The 19456-nt window shown below is 34.9% G+C and overlaps 1 protein-coding gene across 1 annotated transcript in view; it reads left to right on the forward strand.

Annotated features, from left to right (window-relative positions):
• LOC141348419 (venom phosphodiesterase 2-like) overlaps window positions 1-19456 on the forward strand; it is a 44409-nt gene that overhangs the window by 6215 nt on the left and 18738 nt on the right. Inside the window, exons 2-12 of the mRNA XM_073852730.1 lie at window positions 739-848; window positions 1106-1171; window positions 1406-1478; window positions 1733-1841; window positions 4629-4760; window positions 8217-8248; window positions 8353-8480; window positions 8840-8909; window positions 11316-11403; window positions 15234-15418; window positions 19408-19447. Of these exons, the coding sequence (XP_073708831.1) occupies window positions 739-848; window positions 1106-1171; window positions 1406-1478; window positions 1733-1841; window positions 4629-4760; window positions 8217-8248; window positions 8353-8480; window positions 8840-8909; window positions 11316-11403; window positions 15234-15418; window positions 19408-19447 (1033 nt within the window). The remainder of the gene's footprint in view (window positions 1-738; window positions 849-1105; window positions 1172-1405; window positions 1479-1732; window positions 1842-4628; window positions 4761-8216; window positions 8249-8352; window positions 8481-8839; window positions 8910-11315; window positions 11404-15233; window positions 15419-19407; window positions 19448-19456) is intronic.

The raw sequence follows: 19456 nt of genomic DNA on the forward strand, positions 1-19456 counted from the left end.
CTTTTGCTTTCCCCATCCATGGTGCTGAAATGATGCAGTGTAAAACCCTCTAGTAGGAGATAAAAGGATTTTTTCTCTTTTTTTTTTTTTGAAAAGAGGCAGCTGTTGGCATTATAAACTAATACTAATAGTCATTTAAATGTGCGAGGCATTCACATTCAGTGTTATCCTGCATTACATTGAAGACTTGGTTAGTGTCCATTCTATATATTGGCTCTTACAGTAATTACAGACAAGCTTTGTGGTTTCTGACTGTAGGCGTGCATGCTTGAATGTTTGAGCTTCTTCATGACCATGTACTTTGCTATAGTAGAAACCAATATAGTTTTTTTTTTTTTTTTGTCTAAGTGAACTGACATTGACTGAAATAGGATTGCCAGTTCCTCAACCCAGTGTTATTATAATTAACTAAAACTGAAAAAATGTGTTTATTACTTAAAATAAAATAAACAATAACTGAAATAAAATATTGATAAACTGAAACTTATTCGATTTCAACATTTCTCTTTTTTGTTTAGTCTAAGTTAAACTACAATAAAATATAAATATGCAAAAAGGAAATCTAAGTAAATAATAATGTGACATTCTAGTACTTTTGTATATGTTTTATCACTGTCTGGCTCGCTCTCTTATCTCATTTTGTTTGTTTGTTTTCTCTTTATTGTCAGTGGTGTTTTATCTTTTGTGTTGGATCTGTTGTCAGCACTCTCATTCAGTTCTTCCTGTGATTGTCTTTAGGTTTGGCTCACAGCCATGAAAAACAAACTAAAAACTGCTACTTTCTTCTGGCCTGGATCCGATGTGAAAGTCAATGGACAATACCCAGATTTCTGGATGAAGTATGAGAGGTGGATATTTACAATGCCTGATTTTTTTTAACATTGTTATTGAGTTGATTTAAGGAGGACTGACTTTAATTCACATCTAAAACTATATTCATATTACACTAAAAGTAATACTTTGAAACAGGTTACACAGATAATGACTCTAAATATGAGCTTCTGCTGAACTCAATAGAAGATATAAGGGTTTTTAGTAACAGCCATCAAAAATTGAGCCCAAAAATTAGTTAAAATAGATAATATATTTTTTTTCTTTTCTTTAGGAACATCCCCTTTGAAAAGAGGATGGCAAAAATCTTTGAATGGTTGCATTTACCTGAAGGAGAAAGGTAATTTTTTTTTTTAAATCACTGTTTCAGTTTGGTTCTGCCTACACTGTAAAATGATAACCAACACTTGTTACCATAAAGAGCTATTTCTACCTTATTTAACTCATGAAAATGTGTAAATTAATAGGTTCATTAATTAATTTAGGTTCATTCACTGAAGTTAACTTCTATTTTTGACTTGAGTTAATTCATGTTACTTTTTTTTTAACTGACAGTATATACTCTCTGTTTTAGGCCAGACTTTTACACCTTATACTTTGAAGAGCCTGATGCTTCGGGTCATCGATATGGACCATTGAGTAGCCAGGTAAACTGAAGACAATTCACAAGTGGAAATTAATTGACAAACTTCAGTTTCTGTTTAGTTTGGGGGGCAAATGTCTGATTTAGAATATGAAACATTAAATGAATACAATTGCTGTTGTTTTTTTGTTGATAAAGTTTATGGAATACAGAAAAATTCGCAAAGATTGACTCAATGCACATCAGCAAAGAAGAAACATAAATGCCAATGAAATTAAAATACTTTCCAAATCAAGACGGATTTTTTTTGTGTTGCAGGTACTTGAGGCCTTACTAAATGTTGACAGACTTATTGGGCTGTTGATGGAGGGTCTCAAGCAAAGACAGTTGCACAAATGTGTTAACCTAGTTCTGGTCTCTGACCATGGTGAGTACTGTGTGTCTTTCCCACACACATTCATTTTGAAACCAAATCTAAATATAAACGTACACTGGCAAGACCTAAAGGTAGCTGTATTTCAAGTCAAGTCAAATTTATTTGCATAGCATTTGCAATGCAATGCAAACTGATTTTAAAGCAGCTTTGTAGAAAATAATGAATGTGATGTTGATAATATCTTAATATCTTCATGCCTATAGCTTTTAGCAGGACTGGGCGATAACAGTTTACATTTTGCAACAATACAAGCAATTCAAAAAGTTGAGATTTGCTGTATAGTACATATTGCCCTATATCAGTAAATTGTATATATGCGGATAAAATGAGATGATTGATGATATATAATCACATTTTGAAATTAAATAAAAAATCAGGCAGGTGATTTGCTATATGAAATATATTGCATTGCATACCTGATGTAGTGTGTATGCAGATAAAGTTGGATATGATATACATTCGACTTGACATAAAATATAAACGTATAAATAGGGTAAAGTCAAAAAACCCTCTTAGGGAAAATGTGGGATAATTTTTTTGTCAGGTCACAAAATATTCAGTGAATAAAGTGAATATTGACATTTCTGATATTTTTATTTTTCAACTTTTACCTAATGCCACAGTCATTCAGTAAATATTTATTGCACTTACACTACCAGTCAAAAGTTTTTGAACAGTAAGATTTTTTTTTTTTTTTTATTAAGTCTCTTCTGCTCACAAGCCAGCATTTAAAGCCTGCAAAAACAGTACATTTTTTAAATATTTTTGAGTATTTAAAATAACTGTTTTCTATTTTTCATATATTTTTAAATGTAATTTATTACTGTGATTTCAAAGCTGATTTTTTTAGCATCATTACTCCAGTCACACAATCCTTCAGAAATCATTCTAATATTTAGATTTGCTGCTCAAAAAACATTTATTATTATTATTATTATTATATTGAAAACAGCTGAGTAGAATCTTTTCAGGTTTCCTTGAAAGATCAGAAGAACAGCATTTATCTGAAAGAGAAATCTTTTGTAACATTACAAATATCTTTATCATCACTTCTGATCAATTTAATAAAGCATCCCTGCTAAATAAAAGTATTAATTTCTATAATTTCTTTCTAATTTTTTTCTAATTTTTGAATGGTATAGTGTATAACTGCTATTTTAGATAAATGCTGATCTTTGGACCTTTCTATTCATTAAAGAATCCTGAAAAAAAATGTACGCAACTGTTTTAAATATTGATGATAATAATAATAATAATAATAATAATAATAATAATAATAACAAATGTTTCTTGAACAGCAAATCAGCATATCAGAATGATTTCTGATGAGTCATGTGGCATTGAAGACAGGAGTAATAATGCTGAAAATGGACCTTTGAGGACATAAATAAAATTATATATTAAAGCTGCAAGCAGCGATGAACGGGCCCTCGCCATCTGCGCAGTCGCCATCAGGAAAACGGTGGCCAGTGGGCACATGCATCCCCTGGCAATTTTGCGTCCCCAATGTCTTGAGATCATGCTGACCGAGTTTGGTGGCCATCAGTGGAAGGGCCAAGGAGGAGTATTTCAATTTCCACAGCCTGATTTTTTTCAAAAATCCACATTTAAATAAACATAGCTGACTTCCTTTTGGTCGTAGCTAATGGGTGTAAATTAGAAAGTTGTCCGGCTTGATGAGTCCAATATATGTACCAAGTTTGGTGACTGTAGGAGAAAGTAACCCCTCAACTTTTGTCAAAAGGTGGCGCTATGGAGCGCCCACTCAGTGCCCATTTATGGGCTTTTATCAGTGTTTAACTGTCATTAATACAGATGTGTGTTGAGTTTTATGAAATTCTAAGCATTTTAAGTGGCTCAAAAACAAAAATTTAAATTTAAAGTTTGACACGTTGCCATGGCAACATGATAAAAGTTATGGATAACGCCCTATCATAATAAAACACTGTAAACCTATTTTATTGCAGCCAGTTTCCTTATTTTTTATTTCATTTAGTTTAACTTGCTGTACTAAAATTACTATAACAAACTGAAAAACAAACTATATAGACATTTTAAAAAATTCATAAAAATGACAAATACACAACTAAATTACTAAAACTTTGAAATTAAAATAAAAACAGAAAATATAAAAACTAAGAACTTATTTAAAGTATTAATAAAAACTGTAATATTATCTCAATGAAACTAAAATAACACTGGTTCCCACCTATCTGGGTGGGCACAGAAGTTAATCAGCAGTGACATCTGCTTGTCGTGTGTCTTAATTTGTGATTGGTGCAAATTAAAGGCATGTGGGATTACCCATGTGCCTCCTGCCCTTGGAGTACGCCATGAGGCCTGCTAGCATGCTAATTTTGTCTTTTGGGTTTTTAATCATCTGTGCCGCTCTGCCTTTGCGGTTGGGGTGATTGTGAATGCATATTAAGCTTGTATGTTTTTTATGTGCTGAACTTCAGTTGCATCACTGATGTTTAATTAGTACTTGCTCAAGAACATAATGAAAGATGTGGAGGTTTGGCTGTAAGCCTTACTGTCAGTGAATTAAATGCTTTCTTTGACACTTCAAGTTGAATGTTATAAGATGCAATAACTTAATGTTTTAAGTCAGTAGTTTGCCTAAAAAAATCACTTCGTTTACTTTGAAAGAAAGAATTTATGCAGGTTTTAGTGAGTAAATCGTGATGGAATTGTTTGGGTGAACTATTCCTTTAGCAATACTGACTGTGCAACCAGTGAAATATAATTTTGAATGTTTCTGTCTCTTCAAACATGCAGGAATGGAAGAAGCTTCATGTAAAAAAGCTGCCTACGTCTCTAATTATCTGGATAACATCGATGACATCACTGTCATCCAGGGTCCTGCAGCGAGAGTCCGGCCCAAACATTTGCCTGATGAATTCTTCTCCTGTAAGCGGAAAGATTTGACCCACCACACATTTATCCTCGAGTGTCTTTGTACTTGAGTGTTTCTTCAACTATAGACACTTTTAGTCATAGCAGTTGATTTGTTTATTAAAAATGAACAGATTTGTGGTATAGGTCACATTATCCCCCGGTTTCACAAACAAGGCTTAAGCCTAGTCCTAGACTAAAATGTAAATCCGAGCTGTTTCAACTAAAAGAAACTTACACTGACTGATCTAAAAATTATATCAGTGCCTTTGTTTTGTCTCAAGATGCACACCTAGTAATATTTTTTTTAGGGGTGGGCATAGATTAATTTTTTTAATCTAGATTAATCTAGATTAAATCTTGGAATTAATCTAGATTAATCTAGATTAAAATGGCTAATTTGAATTCTGCTGAAGGCATTCAGAATATGTGTGCTACCCAAATAATGACTAAAAGTAAGTCTTCGAGAACGGGCCAGGTGGCGCATTAGATCAGGCGCTCATCTCCTGTTTCCAAAATGCATCACAAACTGCTTGACAATTGCATTTACAACATAATTACCTATACAAACTTGTGTAACCAAGTACTTCTGCGCAAAAGGCTGCACGACGTGCGCGTTGCCGTTAAATACACAGACGCGCATGGCCATGGATTTCTGCGTGCATAGTCTTCCATTAAACTGCGTTGCTTTTAGAAGCGTCAATTCAGTTGTTGCATATAGTTTAATGTCTTTATTTCGGGATTATCAAAGTAAATTATAACTCACGTGCCCCAGTAAAAAGGGTCTAGCAACGCACCTGCCCTGAATCGGCTTCATAACTGCATCAATGTCAGCACGTCTCATTTGATGTGGTAATTTCACAGAAGTTGAAGACTCGTTCTCGCCCCCTACAGTGCAATTCGACTAGGTATACGTCATCCGCGCTAAAATATCAAGGTGAAAGTCATCATATCTTGCGTAGTTTAGACCCAGCTCCCAACCCAACTTTGAGAATAGATTAACGGCGATATTTTTTTTATCGCCCGATAAGAGTCTCACGTTAACGCAGCACGTTAACGCCGATAACGGCCCACCACTAATTTTTTTCTAAGCACGTTTATAAAAATTACTTAAATGTCCTAATTGAACTATGGGTTAATCCTGGCTTAATCTAAGCCCTGTCTGTGAAACCGGGCCTATAAGTTTTAAAATACTGTACTGTTAATTTTCGCTGGTTTTCATATGCCATTTTTAGATTTGATTTTTTTATACCCTTGTCTTAGACCCAAAAGTTTGTTGAAAATTGATCATTTTTAGTATCTTTTAAACATTTCAGTATCTGTAAAATTAATTTACAGGCACAAAAGTGAGTACACCCCTCACATTTTAGCAAGCATTTTAGTATATCTTCTCAAGGGACAAAACTATAGAAATGAAACTTGGATATATTTTAGAGTAGTCAATGTGCAGCTTGTATTGCAATATAGATTTATTGTCCCCTGAAAATTACTCAACATACAGCCATTATTGTCTAAATAGCTGGCAACAAAAGTAAGTACTACACCCTATGTGAACTTGTCCAAAGTGTCAATATATTGTGTTAGCACCATTGTTATCTGGCACTGCCTTAATCATCCGGTGCATGGAATTGACCAGAGCTGCGCAGATTGTGTGGAGCGGCTGGACGTTAGACACATGGTGCTTCTCCACCTTACGCTTGAGGATGTCCCACAGGTGCTTAATAGGGTTCAGGTCTGGAGACATCACCTTGTCATCTTGGTGGTGTGTTTGGGGTTGTTATCATGTTGGAAAACTGCCATTCAGCCTAGTTTCTAGAGGGAAAGCATCATGTTCTGCTTCAGAATGTACAGTACATAATGAAATCCATGTTTCCCTCAGTGAACTGCAGCTCCCCAGTACCAGCAGCACTCATGCAGCCCCAGACCATGATGCTAGCACCACCATGCTTGACTGTAGGCAAGACTCAATTTTCTTGGTACTTCTCCCCAGGGCATCGCCACACATGCTGGACACCATCTGCGCCAAATAAGTTTATCTTAGTCTCATCAGACCACAGGACATGGTTCCAGTAATTCATGCTCTTGGACAGTTTGTCTTCAGCAAACTGTTTGCGGGCTTTCTTGTGAGCCAGCCTTAGATGAGGCTTCCTTCTGGGACGTTCTGGGTAGTTCCTTCATATTGCCTGTCAAGCAGACAATAACATAAACATGATGAATAGGACATGTGGCTTTCCATGGGTAAACAACATACTGCTGTTATCACTTAGGGTGTACTCACTTTTGTTGCCAGCTATTTTGACATTAATGGCTGTATGTTGAGTTATTTTCAGAGGACAGTAAATCTATACTGCTATAAAAGCTGCACACTGAGTACTCTAAAATATATTCAAGTTTCATTTCTATATTATTGTCCCTTGAGAAGATATACTAAAATGGTTGCTGAAATGTGAGGGGTGTACTCACTTTTGTGAGATACTGTATGTGCAATTCGTGTAAAAAATTAACTGACCCACACGTCTCAATTTCATCATGACCAACAGTTCTGTTTCTAGTAAAATTGTATCAAACATTAGTGTATTTTTTGTAGAGTAAGATAAAATATGTGACCCTGGACCACAAAACCACAAAGCCATCATATAGAGAGATATATCTGAAAGCTGAATAAATAAGCTTCCAAATTTATGTATTGTTTGTTAGGATAGAACAATACAATTATATGAAAACCTGGAATCTGAGGGTACAAAAAAAATCAAAATATTAAGAAAATCGCCTTTAAAGTTGTCCAAATGAAGTTCGTAGCAATGCATGTTTCTAATCAAAAATTAAGTTTTGATATATTTATAGTAGTGGTAAGAATTTCACAAAATATCTTTATGGAACATGATATTTACTTAATATCCTACAAACATACCTGTGCTACTTAAATCTGGCTTTGTTGTCCAGGGTCACATATGACAATCTAAAAACAAAATAGAAAAATCTATGTACAATGTCACAGGTTTGGGCTCAGTTAGATTTTTTTTTTTTTTTTACTTTTATTTTGCAAGGATGCACTAAATTTTCTTATTAAGTAGCACTACTGTTTTGATTATTCATGAGCAGCATAATACGTATGCATATTTGCACATATGCACATCAGCATATTTGAATGATTTCTGAAGGATTATGTGATGCTAAAGACTGGAGTAATGATGCTGAAAATTCAGCTTTGATCATAGGAATACATTACATTTAAATTGTATTCAAATAGAACAAAACATAATATTTCACATTATTTTGGTCAAATTTGTTAAGCAGAACAGAAATCTTTCTGACCTCAATCCTTTGAACAATAGTGTAAATATAAGAGGCTGACAAAACTAGGTCTAAAGTGACTGTAGTTGAAAAAACACTCATTTAAAAAAAAGTGTTTGTCCTTTAAATGTAAGTCAAACAATCCATCTTTTCTCTTTTCCTGTATTCATCTGGCAGTTGATTATGAAGGTCTGGTGAAGAATCTTTCGGTATGATCCTGTCGCAACATCCCCACACCTCACTTACAGACCATATCATCCACCTAATCACGCTGAAATCTTTATTCTGTCCTCCTTTCTCTCTGTGTTTAAAGTGCAGAGAACCAGATCAGCCAATGAGGCCGTATCTGAAGGAGCATCTGCCCAAAAGGCTTCACTTTGCCAATAACATCCGTATAGAAAGAGCACATCTCTACATGCAGCCTGGCTGGCAAGCAGCACTGTGAGTTTGAAGTTTGAGATATATATATAATCACAGGAATTGTACCTGTTTCTTATCTGTTTCATTTATGTGTACAGATGACAAATATGCATCACATTAAGAGTAGTTTGTTAATGTTAAAACTGTGTAATCCAAATAGATTGAAATTTTGCATGCAGAAATCATAAATTTAGGCCGAATACAAAGTGTCAAACTGGATGAGTTTAACCTGTAGGAGTTTTTGATCAATTTGCAAACCTTTCTGTGTTTTTAAATGGTAAACAGAATTTGATTGAAGGCATTTAAATACATTAGCACTCACTTTTGGCATGAACTCATTTAGTATTTTCACAGTATCTTTCTCCCGCCTTGATCTACAGCAAACCAAGTGAAATTAAATACTGCGTCGGTGGCTTCCATGGTTCAGATAATGTCTTCAAGAACATGCAGGTTGGTGTTTAAAACACGTTCATCTTCAAATTACTTTTAATGTGACATTATCACAAAATGCACTTTTTAAAGAAGTACACTTCCAAAACAAAAAATTACAGATAATTTACTCACGCCCTTGTCATCCAAGATGTTCATGTCTTTCTTTCTTCAGTCGTAAGAAATTATGTTTCTTGAGGAAAACATTTTAGAAATGTTCTCCATATAGTGGACCTCTATGGTGCCTGCGAGTTTGAACTTTTAAAATGCAGTTTAAATATAGCTTCAAAGGTCTCTAAATGATCCCAGTCGAGGAAGCAGGGTCTTATCTAGCGAAACGATCTGTTATTTTCTAAAGAAAATTACAATTTATATACTTTTTAACCTCGTCTTGTTTAGCTCTGCAATGTGCATGCGTACTCTGTGTGCTCTGGTTCAATACAGTTAGGGTAGGTCAAAAAACTCCCATCTCATTTTCTCCTCCAACTTCAAAACCGCCCTACATCGCTGCAGAAGTAACGACCCAGTGTTTACAAAGTTAACGTGCAAAGAAGGTCAAACGCCCTTTACAAAAAAAGTTAAAACAGTGATGTAGGACAATTTTAAATGCTAAAGGATTAGGTCACTTCCAGAATAAAAATGTCCTACTTTTTTCAGTCGAAAAGAATTTTTTTTTTTTTTTGAGTTAAACATTCCAGGATTTAGTGGACTTCAATGGTGGCCAACAGGTTGAAGGTCCAAATTGTAGTTTTAATGCACTTCCAAGGGCTCTACACAATCCCAGCTGAGGAATAAGGGTCTTATGTAGCCAAACAATCTACCATTTTCTAAAAAAAATGCATTGAAACTGCGATTTGGACCTTAAACCCATTGGGCACCATTGAAGTTCACTATATGGAGAAAAAATCTTGAAATGTTTTCCTCAGAAACCTTAATTTCTTTTCAACTGAAGAAAGAAAGACATGAACACCTTGGATGACATAGGGGTGGGTAATTATCAGAACTAATCCTTTAAAAAACATAATCATTTTTTTAGTATTACATTATCTGCAAGTGTAGTTTTAAAAATATATACTTTTGAGATATGCAGTGTACTACATGTGCATATTTATTAATTTTCTGTTTCATAAGTGAAGCTAAACGTTGTATTAAATGCTATTAATTGTAGATAAAGAGCATATTTTAAAAATACCATTACTATAATTATTTATTACTTGTTTGGTCTCTTGCCTGTAAACAACTTTATTTATTTTTTCTTTTGAATAAGACAATGGTTGGCGGAGTTGTCAAACATCAGTTCTCCATTACTTTTCATGGCTGCTGCAGCATTCCCTCCCAGCTTCCTTTCCACACTATTAACATAAACCCTCAACCACAAAATTAAGCATTATCCCTTAAATCCAGAGAAAATATTTCTTAAATCTGTCATGGACACCAGTAAACTAACTTCAGTTTCTGCTTGAGGCTCTGTTCAATTGCTTCCATGCTACCATGTAATGAGGTTTAGGAGACCAAGCAATTCGATGGAGATTATGCTAAATTCATATTAAAGGATCTGAGTAAATTCCCATAAAGTAGATTATGATCCCTGGGGTCTTTCCAAAAAAAAAAAAACTGAGAAAAATCCAGACATGGCCTTTGAATGAACTCTCATGCCTTGAATATAACTCCTCAGTGCCAGATTCACACTTAGCAGCTCCTCCAAACTGGAAGGTGTTCAGATTGCAGTTTTAAACACACACTCAACCCACATGTTGGACCTTTGACAGAGTCTTGTTTATGTCTGTGACGTGTGTAAGTTTCCAGCCATCTGTGCCCCCTGGTCTATGTGGCTGTCTAGGAATGTCTACTGCATCTGGTAGGCTTTACAAAAACATCTTACAGGATCTCTTATGAGGCAATGGTCTAACTGGTTGAGGTAAATTGCACAAGCTAGTCATAACCACAGGGATGGTTGTTATAGCTAGAGATTTACTCTAGGCCATCCTAATGAAGTGAAATCTCCTGTTAGGAGGAATGAAGATCATTTTCATCTTCATGACTCTGTGTCAAGGAAATGAGATCAGTCTAGTTTCTACCATTAAAATGTTCCGTGTTTCAGCCAGAGGCGAGTGGAAGGTCCCTCTGTGACTGGAAATCAAAATAAGTGCTTTAGTTATTTTTAACTGTGGTCTGTGTTTTTTTTGGGTTTTTTTGGAGCTATCGTGGGTGTTTTGTTGACACATTCAATGGCCCCAAATAGTACTTAGACACTAAAGCCACACTTTGAAATGTCTCATTTTCATCACATTAGATATAAAAATGTTAAGTGGCATCTGCAAACTTTCGCAAACACGACCTTTATCAACTGAAACACAACTTGTGCAAACAAAAGACAACAAAATGGTTATATGTGTGATTTAACGAAATGAATGTAACTGTTTGCAGGCCATTTTTATTGGATATGGACCAGGAATCCTTTCTAAGACGACCGTGGCTCCCTTTGAGAACATTGAAGTCTACAACCTTCTATGTGGTAAATTTCTTCTTCTGTGAACTATCATAAAAGTTTGAACAAGTTCCTTTAGTCATATTTATTCAACATCCCATCTCGGCTACTGTGCATATTCCTTTGTGTTAAAACGTGGGTATACTTTTAAGAAATAAACTAAATATAATGTTTTTCTGACACTTAATTGCATGTTAATTGCAATTGAAAATATGATATAGTTTACATTTATATTGAATGCAATTAGCTGCTTTTTTAACCGCTTAAGCAGAAAATAAGTCATATATAATTTCATATTTACTTTTATCTTTGAAATATGGTTAAGTGTATTGCTGAATGTACTAACAAGTATTTATGGTAAACTAAAATATAATGTAATTTCTATTGAAAATTGTATGTGAATACATTTGTAAACACACATTTGTAAATATGAAATTGCAAATAGTGCATTTAAAATATAATTTATTACAAAAATTAACTTTAAACTGGAGCTGTCAAATGATTAATCGCGATTAATCGCATCCAAAATAAAAGTTTGTTTATGTACTATATGTGTATGTACTGTGTATATTTATTATGTATATATAAATACACACACATACATGTATATATTTATACTTGTATATAATTTAGATTTTATATAAATATAAATATTTTATGTATAAATCTAACATATTTTTCTTTAGTATACATAAATGTGTGTGTATTTATATATACCGGTACATAATAAATATACACAGTACACACACATAAAGTATGTAAACAAAACTTTTATTTTGGATGCGATTAATCGTGATTAATCGCTTGACAGCCCTACTTTAAACATAATATTGAATAAGACACTGCCGTTAAATTTTAATCAAGAAACATAGTCATTAATGTGTACACTCAATACAATAAAAGAGACCTTTCATTTAATTAAAATTATATATTCTGCAAGTACAGTTGTTTAAAAATATGCTACTTTTAACAAAGGTTAGTAAGTGATGATAGGGTGAGGCAAATGGGAATTTCATCCTTGTCCTAAATGCTGAAATGTGCTGCTGATTGCAGCCATGTACTGTGTCTGTTGCTAGATTTAGAAACTAGGAATCAGACAGTATAGTAACGGCAACTGTTCAGCTCTTGCATAGGAATATGAGGTCTTGAGCTCATATCAAAATTTAAATCCAAGAGAAGTCTTGTGGGAAATTTTGCAGAACTGTGAGAGTCTTGTTTTCCGTAACCACCTCCATCATCCACTATCACTGCCAAGGACTTAATGACCCACTTCGAAAACAAAGTGGCTATCATTGGCAGCTTATTGTCTGACACCACTGTTGGGAAGTTACATAGTTAGTGACGCAACTAACATATCTAGATCTGTTTTGAAAAATAAATAGATAAAAAATCCTTAGCTTTACAGCCAACAAAAACTGAGGTCATACTCAAGCACACTCTTATAATCCATTCTTGTTATAGAAGCAAGTAGATTTCATTTCAGTGAGTCACTTTGTTAAATGAACCCATTGTACACTGATTCACCCAAGGTTTTACATCATTGTTTTGGTAGCAAGCGTGAAATTGCTTTTATATGAAAGTTGAACAAACAAGGCTTTTTAGTTATTTTAGTTGCTGTCTGTTTCATGCGGAGTCCCTAAGGGAACATGGTGATGGAAATATCTCTTTAAAAGCTCTATAATTTCATTAACTAAGCCGACGCAAAGCAACATGTGGTATTTATCTTTCAATGCTTAATGAATCACTGAATTTGAATGAACTGGTTGAAAGAGAGGTGACATGAGGCCAAGTATGGTGACCCATACTAGGAATTTGTGCTCTGCATTTAACCCATCCAAGTGCACACACACAGTAGTGAACACACACACACACACCGTGAACACACACCCGGAGCAGTGGGCAGCCATCGCTGCGGCGCCCGGGGAGCAGTTGGGGGTACGGTGCCTTGCTCAAGGGACTCACCTCAGTCGTGGTATTGAGGGTGGAGAGAGTGCTGTACATTCACTCCCCCCACCTACAATCCCTGCCGGACCTGAGACTTAAACCTGCAACCTTTGGGTTACAAGTCCGACTCTCTAACCATTAGGCCACGGTTGAGTGAATGATTCAGTGACTCACTTACTTGTCATCACTAACTGGCATAATGATATAACTTGCAGAAAGGGAACTGTAACAAATTTAATGTTTATTTAAATAGCTTTACAAATTAATGTAATAGTAAGTTTAATGCTGTTGTACACCCATCTTTGAAATGTTGGGTTAAACTGGGTTTCCAGTTGTGTTTATTGGAAACGGATCTGTTAAAAAGCTATTAATGTAAATGAAGTAGCAACAGATTCTTTTGTATTGTGACAACAAGAAAAAGAAAAATGTAGGGTGGGGGCAGTTTATTTTAAATAAAATAATTGTAGCTACAGCTGAAGTCAAAAGTTTACATCCCCCTTTCAAAATCTGCAAAATGTAAATTATTTTAACAAAATAAGAGGGATCATATAAAATGCATGTTATTGTTTATTTAGTACTGACTGAATAAGATATTTCAAATAAAAGGTGTATACATATAGTCAAAAAGAAAAAAAATGGTTGAATTTATAAAAATGACCCCATTCAAAAGTTTACATCCCTTTGTTTCTTAATACTGTGTTCTTACCTTTTTTTGTTAAGTGATAGTTGTTCATGAGTCCCTTGTTTGTCCTGAACAGTTAAACCGTCCGCTGTTCTTCAGAAAAAAACCTTCAAGTCACACAAAGTCTTTGGTTTTCCAGCATTTTTGTGTATTTAAACCCTTTCCAACAATAACTATATGATTTTGAGATCCATTTTTTTCACTCTGAGGACAACTGAGGGACTCATATGCAACTATTACAGAAGGTTCAAATGCTCACTGATGCTCCAGAAGGAAAAACAATGCATTAAGAGGTGGGGGTGAAAACTTTTGAACAGAATGGAAATGTGAACATTTTTCTTTTTTTGCCTAAATATCGTATTTTTTTTTTTTTTTCATTTAGTACTGCCCTTCAGACGCTCCAAAAGGTAAAATAAGGGACAAAATAAGTTACATTTCCCTCGATCTTCAAATTCAAAAAGTTTTCACCCCTGGCTCTTAATGCGTGGCTTTTCCTTCTGGAGCATCAGTGAGCATTTGAACCTTCTGTAATAGTTGCATATGAAAGTCCCTTAGTTGTCCTCAGTGTGCAGAGATGGATCTTAAAATTGTACAGTCATTGTTGGAACGGGTTCAAATACACAACAGCAGGCAGGTTAATTGTTCAGGACAAACAAGGGACTCATTAAAAACTTTCACTAAACAAAAAACATATTCAGGTATGAACACAGTATTAAGAATCAAGGGGATGTAAACTTTTGAACGGGGTAGTTTTTATGAATTTTCACTATTATTTTCTCTTGTGGACTATATGTAAACATCTTTTATGTAAAATATTTTATTCAGGTCAGTACTAAATAAACAATAAGATGCATTTTGTATGATCCCTCTTATTTTGGTAAAATAATTAACATTTTGCAAATTCTAAAAGGGGGATGCAAACTTTTGACCTCAACTGTAGCTAATTTTTTAAAGTGTAGATTGACTGAATGAACTTCCCAACATTGTTACATAATGTCTGGTTTTCTTGCCCACTCTGCTTCTCTCTTCACTCTAGTTATATGTAAGCATGCTGACTAGGTATTTAAGGCCACAAATAGCACCTGTCACCAGGATGTTTAACAGAACTCTTATGCATTCGTCATGAAACTCTCTTGCAGGCCCATGTCATCATGGCCAGACAATGTTATAGTGTGATACTCCACCCAAAATGGCAAGTCAACAGTGTATACTTCTGTTTATGTCTCTTTAGATTTGCTTGGTATTCCTCCTGCTCCAAATAACGGAACCCATGGCAGTTTAAACCATCTGCTGAAGAACCCACCCCACCAGCCGGTGTACCCTGCAGAGCGCTCCGCACCAGCAACGTGCACTCCTGTTAGCGGCTCCTCGCGAGACCCCCGCGGCTGCATCTGTGACTCCCTCACTGAGGCTGAGGTCAGCACTTTTAAAAAGGAGAAAATGCTTGTCCAACACATTCTCACTCCCAACTTGTCACTTGGGTGTCAATTTTTAACACACTGGGTCATTTGTGCCATTTGTCAACATGCTGGGAATCCCATTGCTTTAATTTGCTTTCCTCATATGTCAAATCCAGGTGCATTTAATTATTTGCATGCATTTGTAAAAGTAGGAATTATTTGTATACATAGACATTTATTCTCTCATATATATTTTGGAGCACCTAACCTATAATCCTAACCACTTCTCAAAAATATAATACAGGTAGCAGGCAGATAAACATGCTGTCACATATATTTATTGCAAAAAATGGCCAGAAAACTATGTAAAAGTATTACAAACAACTTGTGTTGAATTCCAAGTCTTCTTGTGACTCTGTTAAAGGGATAGTTCACCAAAAAATGAACATTGCACCATGATTACATGATTACACCCTCAAGCCATCCTAGGTGTATATGACTTTTTTCTTTCAGATGAACATAGCTACAGTTGTATCAAAAATGTCCTGGCTCTTCCAAAGCTTTATAATGGCAACAACTGGCTGTTAAGATTTTGAAGCCCAATAAAGTGCATCCATCCATCATAAAAAGTACTCCACATGGCTCCATGGAGTTAAAGGTTGTATCAGCAATTCTAGGCTGAAACATAAAGTGTCAAATTCAGCTGACCTTTCTTCATGATCCGCTCGCTGCCTGCCCTATAAATTGGCTGTAAAAAAAACGCATCTCTGTGGTCAGCCTAGGGCCCGAGATATGCCAAAAAACAATCGGTGCTATCAACGATTCCACAGCAAAACAAACAGTGTTCCAACCAATCACCGTGTTGTGGACTTTCGTACTGGTGCAGGGATGTAAGGGAGGCAGAGCGAAAGTCCACAACAATTTATGGGGCAGGCAGCGAGCGGATCGTGAAGAAAGGTCAGCTGAATTTGACACTTTATGTTTCAGGCTTGAAATCGCTGATACAACCTTTAATAAAGACCTTCTGAAATGAATAGATGCATTTGTGTAGGATAAATATCCATATTTAAAAATATAATCTCTAGCTTCCACTAACTGTCTTAAGCACATTTGCGAGAAAGTGGTGTAAGCTCCGGTGAGAATATACTAGTAACACAAAGAGAACAAAGTTTTGTTTACATAAACGGAAAAACAGTCTCCTTTTGGCTTACATTGAAATCCTAAAACTACCATTTTTCTTTACAAATCTCTTTTTGTACTTTAATTTGTGGACATTCTTTAGTTTTGCTCTCTAGTGAGTTTTAAATATGGTTATTTTTCTTACACAAAAGCATCCAATCGCTTTAGAAGGCCTTTATTAAACCCCTGAAGCTGTGTGGAGCACTTTTTAGGATTGATGGATGCACTTTATTGGACTTAAAAATCTCAACTGCCATTATAAAAGCTTGGAAGAACCAGGACATGTTTAATGTAACTCCTGTTGTATTCATCTGAGGAAGAAAGTCATATACACCCAGAATGGCTTGATGGTTAGTAAATCATGTGGTATTTTTTATTTTTGGGTGAACTATCCCTTTAACACAGTCATATTTCACAATCAAGGGTGATGTAGCACTTCTTCAGGCGATGGTTTTTGAATATGTGATTTGAGCGTTATGGTGAATGCTTTTGGGTGTGTTTTTATATAAATCAATTCCTTAGCCTAGAAAGTCTTGGAATATTTGTCTTGTTTATTAAATTGTGACTAGTCTGCTTTGTTTTATATAAAAAAATTGTTTTTTTGTTTAGGGGTTAGTTGCTTAGAAATGTCTGAATAATATATAAAATAATTGTGGCTGTTTATACTCTAACACAAACTATGCTCCAACATAAGTCATAATGACAGTTTTATGTCCATATGTGACGAATTGGGAGTAAGAATGTTTTGGCTTAACAAATCTTTTATTGTTGATGACAAAAGTTATGCATCCAATCAAACTCTATGGTAGTTTCATACAAGTCCAACTGTTGCTTAAAGGATTACTCCACTTCCAGAATAAACATTTCCTGAAAATGTAAAGTTTTTTGAGGAAAACATTTCAGGATTTTTGTCCATATAGTGGACTTCAATGGTGCTCAATGGTTTGAAGGTAAAAATGCAGTTTCAATGGAGTTTTAAAGGGCTCTAAACGATCCCAGCTAAGGAATAAGGGTCTTATCTACTGAAAACATTGTCCATTTTCTTTAAAAAATTAATAGTTATACACTTTTTAATCACAAATGCTCATCTTCAGGGCAGTTAGGGTATGTTAGAAAAACATACAATTTTCTCCTCCAACTTCAAAATCATTCTACATTGCTGTTTTACCTTTTTTGTAAAGGGTGTTTGACCTTTGCATGTTCACTTTGTAAACACTGGGTTGATATTTCTACAGCAATGTAGGACAATTTTACAGTTGGAGGAGAAAATGAGATGGGAGTTTTCCAACATACTCTAACTGTCTTGAACCGGAGTGCAAAGAGTGCGCATGCCCATCGTAGAGCTAGACAAGACAAGCATTTGAGGTTAAAAAGTATATAAATTGTAATTTTTTTAGAAAATAACCAACCGTTTCACTAGATAAGACCTTTATTCCTCGGCTGGGATTGTGTAGAGCCCTTTGAAGCTGCACTGAAACTGCATTTTTAGCCTTCAATCCATTGAGCACCATTGAAGTCCACTATATGGAGAAAAACCCTGGAATGTTTTCCTCAAAAAAACGTAATTTCTTTGTGACTGAAGAAATAAAGACATGAACATCGTGCATGACATGGGGGTGAGTAAAGGAAATCGGGAAATTTTTATTTTAGAATTGGAGTAATCCTTTAAGATTACGTCAAATAGTGCAGATGCCAACAGGAACAGGTTGCATGTCATGTTCTCAAAAACCATAAACAAATCTACACAAGGCAGAAGAAAACAGAAATGAAATCACAAAACCATCAAAATTCAATTATTTATGCATTTGAAAAGAATATATTTTCCTATTTTGCCTGCTGTATACACTCAGAAAAAAATATAAAACTGTCACTAGGGTGGTACCCTTTCAAAAAGTACTAATACGTACACTTTAGATACTAATATGTACTGTTAAAGTAAGTTACAGAGATGTACTTTTAACTTTTGTAATTTAGGATTCTACCACTTTATACCTTTTTTCCCAAAAGTGTATATTATGTATATAAATTTGCATATTGATTGATTAATGCAGGTCATGATAATACTAATCGATTGCAGTGCCTTATTTTAAGCATGCTTTATTTGAAGTTCCCTACAAACGCAAAGCTCCGGATTGAAATCGAATGTCTGCGATGTTTTATGGTGTAATCTTGTGTCTTTGAACTGTCTGTTATTAGATGACTCATTCTTGAGAACAGGATGAATTTCCCCGTGGTTACACCCAAGGTTTCCTCCTAACTTTTGAGGAGTTTTCCTTGCCATTGTTGCTTTGTGCTTTTTACCAGGGGATTTAAACCTAAAATGTGGTGAAGTACGTCACTGTGCAAATTAAATTTAGTTGCACTGAAACCAAAACTGCATGAGAAGCCAATTATATTACATTTACCATATTATAATTCTGAAGGAATAAAAAATAAGAGGATAGAGTTTTAGTACGTCCTTCAAAAGAAAGTAGTTGCATGTTTTCAGGCTTTTTTGTGCTTAAATATTGGTCTTCCAGTTAATGTTGTTGCAGAATGGATTCCAGTCTCCAGCTCCATGGAATTTCTTTGAGTTATGTTTGTTGTTTGTGTGTCTCTATGCTGATCCACATCACATAATCATTTTTGGCTTTGTGGTGTTGTCTGGATTTATTTATTTTTTCCTGTGGGTTGTCACAATCACATAGCTTTTCATATTTTAAAAGGGAAGTGAGTCAAGCCACTTGTGCTTGTGCTGCGTTACATATGATTTATTGTCTCTAGTATAAATGTACATACAGTATTTTTTTTTAATGCAATTCTTGTTTCCTATAAAAAAAAATTCAGGTGAACCGTCTGAACAAGCGTCTCACCGACTCAAATTCAAGTAAGTAAA

The sequence above is a fragment of the Garra rufa genome, chromosome 13 (genome assembly GCF_049309525.1).
Source record: "Garra rufa chromosome 13, GarRuf1.0, whole genome shotgun sequence".
NCBI classification, from domain to species: Eukaryota; Metazoa; Chordata; class Actinopteri; order Cypriniformes; family Cyprinidae; genus Garra; species Garra rufa.